The following is a 13,489-nucleotide window of genomic DNA, read 5'->3' as shown; positions in this document are numbered from 1 at the left end:
TCAGTATAAATTTTTTTGGATTTCTTACCTGCACTTTAATTGTTAAAATCATCGCTTTTTTAAAACCTTGGCTGACATTACTGGTAAGTGACAGTCTATACTGCTTAGATAACATTGAATATATCAGGTTAATATATAGTATACCAGTTTCAAAGGGGAAACATTTTAACAAATGTATAGAAAAACATAAAACAGGAAAACATTAATATGTCTTTAAAAATTCTGGTAATATATAGTATCTGATTGTATATTTGTGTGGCCACATTAACAAAAAAGACAAAAAAAAACAGTGGATTTTTTGAGTCACATTTTGTCACTTTGATGATTTGGATACAGAAGTCTTAATTTAGACACTGTAAATCTGTTGATTTCAGTAGCATTTTATAGTACCTATATCTTTTCAAAGCTATTGCTTTATTACTCTCACTGGCATGCGCAGATGATATGGTGACCTTCTCTCAGCTCATTAGCGGGCTGATTTATGTCAGGACTCCTCAGAAACTCAGAAGTATTTTTCTCTCATTGCTTCCTCAATTAGTTGCACATGGTAATAAAGTTTGGTTTTACAACAACATCAGAGATGATGCCGAATGAACTGAAAACAAAACATCCGCTATGAGACAGGATTCATATGAGTTATATGTTCCTGAAAAGCACAAGTTTCTCCCAAAACTGAAAAACAAAATTCTCTTGATGGTTCAGTATTAATTTATATTTCATTGTGGTGCTATCAGGTATGGACCAGGAAACCGAGAGCATCCAGATCCCTTTATGGTCCATCTCAAATCTTTTTCCCACTCCTTATCAGAGGATCTGCGGCTCAGTTTGCCATCACCAACACTGTCTTTTGTCTTTGACCTTGGAAAGGAGTGTTTAGTTTCATTGGAACGTCCATATTGGCTGACAGCAGCTGGTAAGTACAGTCAGGAGAAGGGAAATAGGCTGTCTAGTCAGCAGTTGACAGCTGGTATGCAAAATGAATGGACCAGTTATTGTATGCAATACCTAATGAAGAAGATTTGGATTTACTTTCTGGGTCTCATTGTGTGTATTCTTCTCAGAGAAATCCTTTCCTTAAAAAAAAAAAAAACAAAAAAAAAAACAATTGCAATGTATGGTGCAGGTACAGTAAAAAGTTACATTATAAGACTTTTCTCCATAAAGGAAAGCTTCTTTGTCAAACCTTGATCAACCAGTCTTTATTAAATCCCAACTGGTAATACAACAGTCCCCTGTGTCACCAATGTACTTTTAATGCACTGTGGCTTTTGTGAACTTTGGCCTATACTACAAACCTTATTTTATTGAGGAAGCAGAGGGGAAAAAATTATGATTGTTTATTAACCTGAAATACACAGCCACCTTTACACTGACATCATAAATATTTGCACTAAATGAAACTTGTCTTTGATATCTGAAGGTCAAAAGACACATATGTGACTCTGAAGTGTGAGATGAAGATATAAATGTGTGCAGTATATTCTGTCACATTTTACATCTATTTCATGTGACTTTTAAAACGTGGGTGAAAATATTTGCAGCTTATGTTGAATAATTACTCCACCTCCCGCCCTGCATAGAGAGGGACAAATAATGTCAATCTGGTGGGCAAAGACTTAAAAAAAAACATAAAACTCAATGAAATGTCCATCAGTTTTATTTGTGAAACAGACAAGAGTAACAATATTTCTTAAAAAAAAAAACACACAAAAAAACACAAAAAAACAGCACTTAGTAGTAGAAAGGAGATGTCAAAATGATTACAGAGTTAACCCTGAAAATGAACCCTAGTTCACCTGTGAGATGAAGATATAAATGTGTGCAGTATATTCAACAAAAACACTGTAAAAAGTCGGGGTTGAACACATTAAACACATTTGAAGTCTTTTAATAAGGGTAAATGAAGTAAATAGCAACACTGTCATTGCCGCATGTCTCATTGTCCTTGTTAAAGCTGTATGTTTGGGCTGATTGGTGTGAAAATTCAATCAGCTCTTCTTTGGCTGGGGATCAACCTTTCTACAAGGTTTCATGTAAATCTGCTCAGAACATTTAAGATGTCTTACGCACAGATGGACACAGAAAAATACCCTCTACTACCTCCTTGACAGAGGTAATAATTGAATGGGACAGTCATATGACAATATTAGAACTATTATAAGTCTACAGAAAGTGTTTTTGAGTGTTCTACATAGAACTGCACATGAGTACAGTCGGCCAAAGTGCAGCTCTGGATTGAAAGCCTAACAGGCATCCACCGCACCACTTCGCTTTCAGTCGCTGCACATGCAGTCACTAACATCAGTCACTCTTAGTGCAAAAAGGTTGAAAGGAGGAATGATGCTAAAACACCCAGAACCAAGTCCAGCATCTCCTGCAGCACTTCTGTTGTTGGTAGAGTAAACCTTTATCAGTGCTGCATTCACCACATCAGTCGGGCTATCATGGTACATTTCACTTCAACACAGCAAACAAAATGTTTCTTCAGTGCTTTTTTATTCAGGAATAAGCAGATAAGCAGTTACAGTAGTCTTAAGGTTACAGTACAAATGCTAGAGCAAAATGAACCCAATATTTCAAAACATTGTAAAATGCACACAGGTCTTTCCTATTTCCTTTTGATGTTCTTTGTTAAACTGGTATGACAATGTTTGAGTTTCAAGAAGTATACTATAAGAGCTTTGTGCTACAGTTGGTTGTTGGTGTCGTGCTTTGTCCTAAGCACCTAGACAAAAAAAGGGAAAAGAAATGAAGAAATGGGCCGTGTATTAAGTAACAAGATTGTTGCTCAGACCGACTAAAGTAAAGAATCATAGAGGGATGTATACACTGCTTCATCTCACATGGTGAACAGCAGATGACCACTGAAGGTGCTGTGGTGAGCTTGATCATCATATATTCTCGAGGTTTGATAGAGACGCAGAAACACAACATCTCCAACTTCTAAAAGCAGAGATGCGCCATTAGAGGACTTCCCATAGCCGGATGTTTGATGCTCATACGTGATAAATATGTGTTGTCCATTTTTGACCAAGATGGCACCTGAGCCATGTGAACGATGTCCAAATGCACCAACGTGGAACACAAAGTGGTAAACACCTCTCACTGATGCGATGAAAAGACCTGCAGAACAATTTTGACATTTTTAAATGGAGAGTGGACTGATGCAGCTCCTGCCAAACAACAAGCAGGGTGTTTGGCATCACAGTGGCTGAAAATCAAATTTATTTCTGAAATTTGTAGAATACCTGTGTTTGGGTTGTAGGCATTCCCGATGTTAGTGACGACGTGTCTGAAGACCAGAGGGGTGTGTGTGTTAAATGGTCCGATGTGTCCAGAGCCCGAAGCCCGAAGAGAGGCTGAGAAAGCCACCCGTTTCACTGAGAGAGAGAGAGAGAGAGAGAGAGAGAGAGAGAGAGAGAGAGAGAGAGAGAGCAGTGTCATTTACTGTATTTATTTATTCGTTCATTCATTCTTCCCGCAACCCCCCTGCAATTGCTCTGCACCCCCCCTAGGGGGCACATCCCCCACTTTGGGAACCACTGATTTAGTCAATGTGTTCACATCATTTTGCATACCAAGAGCATGCTACATCCTTAATAGCTTTGTTTTTTTGTGTTTATTTTGTTTTCATAGACATTGCACTGTATTCCACTGAAGTGTAGAAAAGTCACTGACAAATATCATGCACATTTAAGAGCATTGGCTTTCATGTTATTTTTTGAACATATTTTGATTGTAATGACGGCTCAGTCATCGTTCACTGTTATTAGGAGATGACGTCTGATCTTCACTAAGTACCTTGAAGCTGAGTCTTCTGTCCCTCCAGTTCTCTCAGTTTAGCTGCTTGTGCTGCAACAAAAACACAACTTTAATGAATTAACCAAACAGTGGAGAATTCATGGAAAAACCCATGGATCTTAGCGTGCCTATGCCTGATTTTAATGCAACTTTTATTACCACAGGTTACTGTTTCAGTGCATGTTTATAACAAAAATATTTGATCTAACAAGCAACACAATGACAAGAAACATTGTAATCTTAATCTAAAACGTATTATAACAAAACATTTGCTAATGCTATCACAATTTTTTCATTACCTGACATTTTACTATACCTTTGTTCTCATCCTGCAAGTATCTCATCTCCACCTTCTGCTCAGCCAACAAGGCGCTCATTTCTCTCAGCACAGCATGGATGTCAGGTTGGCAGGTCTGTTGCTGATGATAGACGTTTGCAGGTTCAGCTCCCTGGGTTTCATTCTGTTTTCCATGAGGAACGATTTGGTTCCCAGCGTCTGAGTGAACCTGAGCTCTGAACAGAGAGAGGACCAGCAGCAGCAGCTGACAAACCACGGTGATGTCCATTCTCACACTGGCAAATATGCACATGCCTTTAGGCTGCTAATCCAAAACCTATATACAGTCTAGCTTTGTTTGTCTTTTTTTTTTTTTTTTTCACAAGAGTTGTGTTAGTGATACTTTCAGTATTTCTCTGCCAAGTTCTCAAGGCCCACTTGTCCTTCAAGTTTTTCCTCAAGCTGTACTCTCCCCAACCTGTTTTGCTTAACCACTTAACCCCTAACCCTAAACCCATTGTATTTTTCTCCTTTTGCTTCCTTAATGAATTGCGATGGGTAATAATATCTGGTTTTGGATCAGCAACAGCACTGACATTTAAGATGCAAAATATCCACTGTGAGATGCCATTCATGTATGAAATTCTCTTGGATAGCTCAGTTTTTCTCGCTTCACTGAAAACGGATTGTAGATTGTGTGTGTGCTGATATTGTATCCCCATGTAAAGCTGATTTTTCACACCGATGAGGTTTACATCATTTCATATCATAAAATCTATAACACAACAATACGGTTCAAATGTGGGTCAGCAGTTCTTTTGAGGGCCTACATTAGAAAATGGAGGTGCATCTAAAGATACTGCATTACAGTGAAAGACATTAATCTGGAGTTGCTTGGCTTCCAATGCTATATTGATTAATCCCAACAGTCAACTTACAGAATGTGTCTTACAAGAATTTAAATTCCAAGGACATTACACAACCTGTTTACAGACAGACATTAAATCATAAACACCATGGATAAGGAGAACAAACCTGGAATGAATGGAGCCTCTGGTACACCAGTAGGTTTTCAGGTGCACTCTTCCCTTGGAGACTCTTCTGGTCTCTGTGTAAAGCGGCACACCTGGAGGCTCCTGAATGTTGCCACATGCTGTTTCTGGGTCCGTCAGATGTGCTGCATCCACACAGTGTCAGTCAGAGGGACACTGAGCCAGTCATTCCCTTTGCTGCTCATGAGCTTGTAATGGAAATTTACTGCTCATGTTTGCTTAGTTAGTATGCCCTTGATGACCTTTGTTACACCTAGGCAACGTCTACGTTCCTGCGTTAGGTTCCTGTTTTCTGTGTAATTTCTATGCTTCCATTTCTATACCTACACTGGTATTTCCTTTGTGATAAACCCAGACATGTGCAGCGCCTATGCCCAGACAATGGTCCTGATCTGCACACGTGAACTTTTGATGAACTCTTTTTTTTCTAGGAACTTGAACTCTTGACTCGAGGAACTTGAACCGGTACTCTGAAGAGCTTGAACTTTTGACTTGTCTCCTTTACCTAATTTGGAAATGGCACCCATCATCTGCATTCAGACAGGATGCAGATGTGTTGAACTATTGTATGATATTTTCTGTATAAATGTCTCTGCTTGTAACCACTCTGCGGGACTTCCCTGCAGACTGCCTTGCACTCTGCTTGGTTCTCCTCTTCAGCACTGAATAATAAAAATACACAAAGACAACTTATTGATTCCAGATCCTTAATTTAAGTATCTAAGAGAAAAATCCATGACAAGCTCCCCTAAGAGCTGATCAAGGAGGAGAATGCTCTGCTCCACAACACCAGCTCAGTCTTGGTGATGTGGCGGTCCATCTGCCTCTCGGTCACCACAGGTCTGTTTTTCTGCATCAGCTGCACCCTCTCAGCCCCTCTCAGCAGAGCCACGTCATCTGCATCCCACTCAAAAATGCATGGTGACATGCGTGCCATAAAGGTGGGGTACAGTTGATGAGTGTCGGTGGTGCACTCTACTGCCAGACGCCATGTGAAGTGCCACATGTCTCAGTGAACAATGAGATCCAGCCACCTGCTGAAGTGCACCTTCAGTTTGGTCTCTCCCACTTCCTTGTAGCAGCTTCTTGGTGATCTCTAAATGAATAAATGCAGTATTAGAACAGCTTCATCTGGACTTACTAATTATATATTATAAAATGACAAAAACAGACAAAAACAAAACAAAAATCAACAATTCAACAGACACTCAAACATGAGAAAGGTGTTTGCACATTGGTGAACACAACCACTAGATGGCCACAGAGAGGCTTTGAGCAAATGCTCGCCTGGCAAACATAACAGAGAATATGGAATAAACTGTACAGTGTTTTGTATATTGTATAGTGTGACCTGATGCAAGCACAATTTCTCTCAAAATAAGAAGACAAACCATTTTAAACATCTGAGATGATGTCAAGGTGCATTAAACAAAAATACTGTCTTTCCAATTTCTTTTTTGACTGTAGGAAAGGATAAACATTGTGTAGAATGCCTCAAATGATATGCTGAGGAGTAATGGTGTATCGCGGTCTAATATTCACCATACCTGAAGACCTGAGGCCTGTACCATAAAGCTGGATTTGGGCTTAGCGAGCTAACTTCAGGCTTAGACCTGGCTTTTCTGTACCATAAAGGTGGCTTACTTTTTATCGGGCTACGTTGCCGTGGTAACGTATGCTGAACACCTAACCTGCTCCGGAGCAGGTTAAGTTCAGGATAAGAGCTCAGCAGGTAGAAAAGCCCCACCTACTGACCAATCAGCTCTCTTGGAAAATGGCCTGCCCATTTTCCCTTTCTTCTTCTTTTAAAAAATTAAAATTAATACATTTTACAATTCTTCTTGTATTTTTTGTTTGTTTGTTTGTTTGTTTGTTTGTTTGTTTTTTGTTTCTCATGACTGCACTGTCCAACCAAAAATTGATCTTGTAGACTGATGTAGCCTAATGTTTTTTTTTTTTTTTTTTTTTTTAATGTTTATGAAAATAAAGTAGGGGAATTTAATTCAGAGGGTTAAATAAAAGTTTGATAAAATACACGCCAGCCTCTGGGCTCCTTTAGGTTTCCATTAGTTTGCTCATATTTAGTATTTAGGGAGTCTGCCCTGAAAAGTCCACATGGGAGTTGATGCTAAATGTTTTACTGTCTTTAAGTGACAGTGAAATAATATTTTAACCATCAGAATAATCGCGAGGCGTCAGATGCTTTATAAAATGAAATATCAAAACCAGTTGAATCAAAGTGACGATTCTGACGAAACTCAAACTGAAGGCAGCGGTCCAGCGAGGGTCGCCCCTCACTGTTAGAGAGGGCCAGTTCCTCTGCGGGAGTGTACAGCTGAGTGGGAGACACATTCATTTACTGAACACACGTTACTGTAGTCAATTCTACTCGTGCCGTCATGGTGGGGAAGTCAGATTATAATCCCACTAATTTACGCATTGACACAGACGGCGATTTTTTGCCACCATTCCTTGCGGCTTTTGGCAGCTGCAACTGTGTTGCTTTTTGCCTGGATTATTGATTTATATTCCTCGTATTTATTAATGATTATTGTCTACTCCTCGGTTGTGACGTATGCGGCTCGGGTAGATTTTTCCATGTCTGCGATTGGTCGCATGCAGCAAACTCCGCCCTTTTTATGTGAGCGCGCACAGATCTAGATTGGAAAGCCTGGGTTGAATTAGTGAGTTGATAGCCGGCTTTATGGTACCGAAAATCCTGAGTGCTGATGTCTCGTTAAGTGAAGCCAGATAAGTGAGAGAAAGCCCGACTATGTTAATCCAGCTTTATGGTACAGGCCTCTGGACTTTACTCTTGATATTGTTATGTTCTCTCATACCCATCAACACATACAAGAGAAAACTAACAGACTATGAAAACATGAAGGACAAATTGGACTGAACACCAACAACAAAAATACAGAAATTATGACCCTGAATATCAGAAACCAACCACCAGTCATGTTTGGTGAACGTGAGCTGCCCAGTACTACCACCTTGACACATTTGGGCGGTGCAGTGAATGTAAACGGTGGGGCAAAGGCTGCAATCTGTGAAAGACTCTGAAAGGCAAGGACAGCCTTTAAGAACTTGCAAGCTGTCTGGAGATCAGGTCACGATCTGAACTGAACTCCAGCTATGCAAAAGCTGTGTCCTGCCAATACTCCTGGACGGGTCAGAGAGGATGACAGAGCTCATCTACAGAAAATGTCTTCCTTCCACACATGGAGTTTGAGCAGTATCCTAAGGATCTAACGGCCACAGTAAATTTTGAACCAGGACTTCCTTAATAGATACCAACAGGAGGACACTGATTATGAAGAGAAGATGGAGATTTTTAGGCCATGGCCTCCACAAGGACTCTTTTGGACACCTGAGGGGACACGGAAGGCGAAACGTGGACGTGGACATGAAATAGTATCATCAAACCTGGGGCTGCTTGCAGGAAAAGCTTCATTGCTGCCTTTCACACCAGTGGGAGTTACAATAAGTAAGTAAATAAGTAATGTCTCAGACACTGCAAATGATCAGTATTGGGGGAATTGGGTTACATAATGCATTATGCAGCCTAATAATATTTTTTTATCTGAATAATCCAGCAGTGTAACGAGTTACTGCTTAAAATGTAGTACTATTATTACAGTTATTCTAATGTACAGGAGTTAACAGAAATTAGATACAACCAATACTTCAGTGCTCGTGAATATTACTCATCCTCACGGAAAGCTACAAAGAAATACTTATCCATTGAGCACTCAGTGCAAGATGTTTTGGCTTGCAGGATTGTCAAAATCTTTTTAATTAATCATACTGTATTAATAAGTAGGTCTAACTTAACCTACACATCAATGTTTTGTTTGGTTTTTCATGAGTTTGCGCATACTTGGCCACCTGAGTCCTGATTATGTGTTCTCAGACAGTTAAGAGGTTTTTGTCATTTAAGAGAGACTTGATAAACAACATTACCTCCAACCAAAAAATTGGACGGGGGTTATGTTTCCACCACTTTCCATTTATCTGTCTGTCTGACTGTGTGCTTGTCAGCAGGATATCTCTAAAAATTATGAATGGATTTACATTCAACTTTGTGGAAAAAGTTTGTGAGATATGGAAGAACTGATTCCTTTCTCATATCAGTCGGACAAAGGAGCGTGTGGTAGCTGGTGTGCTTAACTTTTGATGAATATCCAACATGATGAACGGCCATATCTTCAAAACTAGTGTTCGCCAGGTCTGCACTCTGTCTTTATAGTTTAGTGTCTGTATCTGAGATTTTCAATAATCAATCACATGTTGTACTTGTCAGCGTAACTTTCCAATAGTGAAAGTAATAAGTAGTATTGGCCACTATATACAGAAAGCAAACAAAATATTGTATTACTAAACATTTATAGGCTACTGTATGAGTTTTCATACTACTTATACAGTAGTATGTAAGTTGCCATATACAGCAAGTAGGTTTTGTAAGTTGAGAAAATAAGTTAAAGACAGGAATAATGAAACATAATCACACTTCTTTTAATGATGAGTGATACGTAATATGTTACATTTTGAAACTAGTTCCCTCAACACTGCACATCACATATTAAAAAATAAATAATAAAAAAAATTGCATTACACGCAGGGAGACTTGGATCATTTGCAAGGGAGATCATGATCACTGTTGACTTGTTTTAGCTGCAGAGCGATCAGACATGGGTCAGAAAAAAAAAAAAAAACTTCTGAGATCTAAAACTTCTAAACTTAATCTGAAAGTCAAATATAAAATGAATGCATTTTTACATTTATCATTATATTTCAACTGAGCAGAGGAAATGATTTTTGGATGTCTTTTTTGTCAAAAATGATCATATAATTTATTTTTTCCAGTGTAATTGCTATAAACACAAAGCTGCAAAATGTGAAGGAATCATGAACAAAATATAAACTTATTATAATAAACTCCACAAGAATACTGACATAATGCCATGTCAAGACACTCTAATGTCTATAATTTAAAGAATCATAAGAATTAGGTAGAATTAAGATATAATCAATAATTCATGTCTAACTTAAAATATGATTAAAAAACAAATAAACAAACAAATACACTGCTTCCTCTCACATGGTGAACAGCAGATGACCACTGAAGGTGCTGTGGTGAGCTTGATTGTCAAATATTCTCGTGCCTTGCCAGAGACGCAGAAACACAACATCTCCAACTTCTAGAAGCAGTGAAGCGCCATTAGAGGAAGTCCCATAGTGGGATGGTTGATGTTCCCATGAGACAAAAATATGTTGTTGATTTTGACCAAGACAGCACCCGAGGCATGTGAACGATGTCCAGGTGCACCCACGTAGAACTCAAAGTGGTAAACACCTCTCACTGGTGCGGTGAAAATACCTGCAGAACAATTTTGACATTTTTAAATGAAGAGTGGACTGATGCAGCTCCTGCCAAACAACAAGCAGGGTGTTTGGCATCACAGTGGCTGAAAATCAAATTTATTTCTGGAATTTGTAGAATACCTGTGTTTGGGTTGTAGGCATTCCCAATGTTAGTGACGACGTATCTGAAGACCAGAGTGGTGTGTGTGTTAAATGGCCCAAGAGTTCCAGAGTCTGAAGCCCGAAGAGAGGCTGAGAAAGCCACCCGTTTGACTGAGAGAGAGAGGGAGAGGGAGAGAGAGAGAGAGAGAGAGGGAGAGAGAGAGAGAGAGAGAGGGAGAGGGAGAGGGAGAGGGAGAGGGAGAGGGAGAGGGAGAGAGAGAGAGAGAGAGAAATCCTGTTAGTGTGGCTGCCACAATGACAAAAAACAGCTAAACTGAAATCATTTCATAATTGTCAGATGTAAAATGCATATGATTTAGTCAAAGTGTTAACATCATTTTGCATACCATGAGCGCACTACATCCTTAATAGCTTTGTTTTTTGTGTTTGTTTTTGTTTTTCATTCTGCAATTTTTAGGAGGGTAACATTTTTCATATGATGTGTATCCTAATTTTGGAAAGAATGTTCCAGATCTTATGCTGACAGTGTGATTTTCAGTCCTACCCTGGCTGTCTCTGTTTAGAGCCTCCACCTGGTTTTCTGTGATGTTTGACCTGGCCGTCACAGCGGCAAGTTCCACTGCTTGAGCTGAAACCAAGTAAAGGAGAAACATGTAAAGAGAAAAGTGACCATCTCAAATTCCTCTGCAAATAAACAGTTATTGAAACATTTGGCAATGAAAAGCAGTTAATGGAAGCTGTCTGAACCAGGATCTAGGCGTCTCGGCTTGTCATAATATCGGTTTTCCCTTTCCATCAGTCCCAAAGTCACAGTGATAGTTACAACAAAACCAGACGTAAGGCGTTCAAATCAGCTGATTAACAATAAAGTAACATTTGAACAAACTCATCATAGGTATTGCGCTGTATTCCACTGAATACAGTAGTGAGGCAGAGAAAGCCACCTGTTTAACTGAGATAGCATAAATATGTTCATAGATAAAGAAAGCCAACACTTAAAAATAAATACCTCAATTCTCTATTCCTCAGGTTTTTTTAAAAAAAGATAAATATATATATACACATGTATATAAAATCAACAGCTTTATACAGATTTTGTATTCCATTCATCTGTCTTGAATTCTGTATACACGTATGTATACACTGTATTCACGCATTTCACGTTTTCTGCAAGGCCTTCACGTGGCTCTTGTGGAAGCAGGGACAGCAGCTTGAGCTGAGCAAGAAAGTGATTTGAAAATTATCACCATTAAGAACTGGTTCTGAGTCTGAGTGTTGCTTGAGTCTTTTCTCCACATTACCTTGTAGCTGTGTGTTCACCTGAGCGCTTTGTTTCTCCAGCTCTCTTAGCTTCACTGCCTGTGCTATAAGAATGCACATAAGTAATACTGATGATAATAATAATAAAAAATGTTTCAGAACAAGAACAGAATGAATATGATGGCTAACATGATTTTCAATACTGCAAGGAATTTCACACAGTATTTAAATATCGTCTGGTAATAAATGTACAACATATATTGAATTTTATATATATGCATAATCTCACCTTCATTTTCTTTCTCTAAATTCTGCATCTTTACAATCAGCTGACCCAGCAAGACAGCTTGGTCATATGACTTGGAGCAGGGGGTAAAAGATGTAGGTCCGTCTGTCTGCCCTCCATGCAGACAGCAGCCTAGCAACAGCAACCCAAACACTGTGATCCTCATGACAGACTGGTCCTTTGCTCTCCTGAGTGAAGCTTTTATAAATATCGGCCCCATACCTGTCATTCATCAAACACCAAGAAGTTCCTAGACACTGTGCAACTCCTTCCTCATAGTATTGTCATTTTTAATTGCCTGACTTCTTCAGTCAGAGTGTGACCAAATTTAGACATCTGATTGACTGCACGCTATGGTGCTTGCTCTTTTAGTGTTCCCTGATTCCACCTTAAAAATAAATTGGCATTGATATTTCTTTAAAAAACTGTGCTGATCACAGTGTAGAATCTGTTAGCTGTTTATTGTTACTTGAAATTAATCACAAACCTCGCATCAAAGGCACAAAATCTGCAACAAATAAAGCTAAGAAAACTGCAATAAATACATAATTTGCAAGTAATTACTGGTCCCCACAATGGAGGAAGGCCTGTCTTGTAACCATGAGGCAAATCACCACCTACGGTATACACAACTTTAGGGGCACTGTTTAAACCAGGGAAACACTAACAGAAGAATAAATCCAGCAGTCTGACACTGGTAGTGCCATACCCAGGGTAAGTATGGGGAAGTACGATGAATAGGACAAGGGGGATTTTCAGATCAAATGCTTAAAAGCTTCCTGGTGCAGTTTGTGCTGCAGTCCTACACTTGCACACATGGACAGGTGAGCCTTTCGTGTAACACATTTGGTTTTAAAAACACAATCGAGAAACATCACAGAAAAGAGGCCACTCCACCATCTATTTACCTCAATAGAAATATGATTTATGAATGTGCTCATTGGATGATTGGGACCTTCACTAAATCAGCGACAGTATCTATAAAGTCCAGTTTACCTAAATTTGAGGGTAAATTTAATGCAATATTTTTGCACTGAATATCTCACTTGTTGGATTCTCGTTCTATCTGAATTCTTTACAAATTAGGAGGCCCATTGTCTTTGCAGGTAGAATGATAATGCATGATGATGTTTGTAATTCAAGAGTAAAGTTTTAAAAAACCCAAAGGTATGGATTCATAGTTCATCATGGATTGCCATAAATCACACTATAAACTAGAAAAATATGTTCATCAGAGTGCTTACCTCAGCCGACACTATGCAATTGTCATATGCCTGAAAGTTAATCAAACCCACTGCCACACTCCCTTTGGCCAATACTTTT

The 13,489-nt window shown here is 39.0% G+C and overlaps 1 protein-coding gene across 1 annotated transcript in view; it reads right to left on the bottom strand.

Annotated features, from left to right (window-relative positions):
* Window positions 1-2,839: 2,839 nt before the first annotated feature.
* LOC115362495 (complement C1q-like protein 2) overlaps window positions 2,840-13,489 on the bottom strand; it is an 11,133-nt gene continuing 483 nt past the window's right edge. The window contains exons 1-6 of the mRNA XM_030056448.1: window positions 12,170-13,489; window positions 11,922-11,984; window positions 11,165-11,248; window positions 10,639-10,770; window positions 10,433-10,513; window positions 2,840-3,042 (exon numbers count right to left, since the gene is read on the bottom strand). The exon at window positions 12,170-13,489 is cut by the window's right edge and continues 483 nt beyond it. Of these exons, the coding sequence (XP_029912308.1) occupies window positions 2,840-3,042; window positions 10,433-10,513; window positions 10,639-10,770; window positions 11,165-11,248; window positions 11,922-11,984; window positions 12,170-12,395 (789 nt within the window). The 5' untranslated portion in view covers window positions 12,396-13,489. The remainder of the gene's footprint in view (window positions 3,043-10,432; window positions 10,514-10,638; window positions 10,771-11,164; window positions 11,249-11,921; window positions 11,985-12,169) is intronic.

This window comes from Myripristis murdjan, chromosome 7 (genome assembly GCF_902150065.1).
Source record: "Myripristis murdjan chromosome 7, fMyrMur1.1, whole genome shotgun sequence".
Lineage (NCBI taxonomy): Eukaryota > Metazoa > Chordata > Actinopteri > Holocentriformes > Holocentridae > Myripristis > Myripristis murdjan.
The sequence above is the reverse complement of the archived record's forward strand: the minus strand, read 5'-3'. Positions and strand labels throughout refer to the sequence as shown.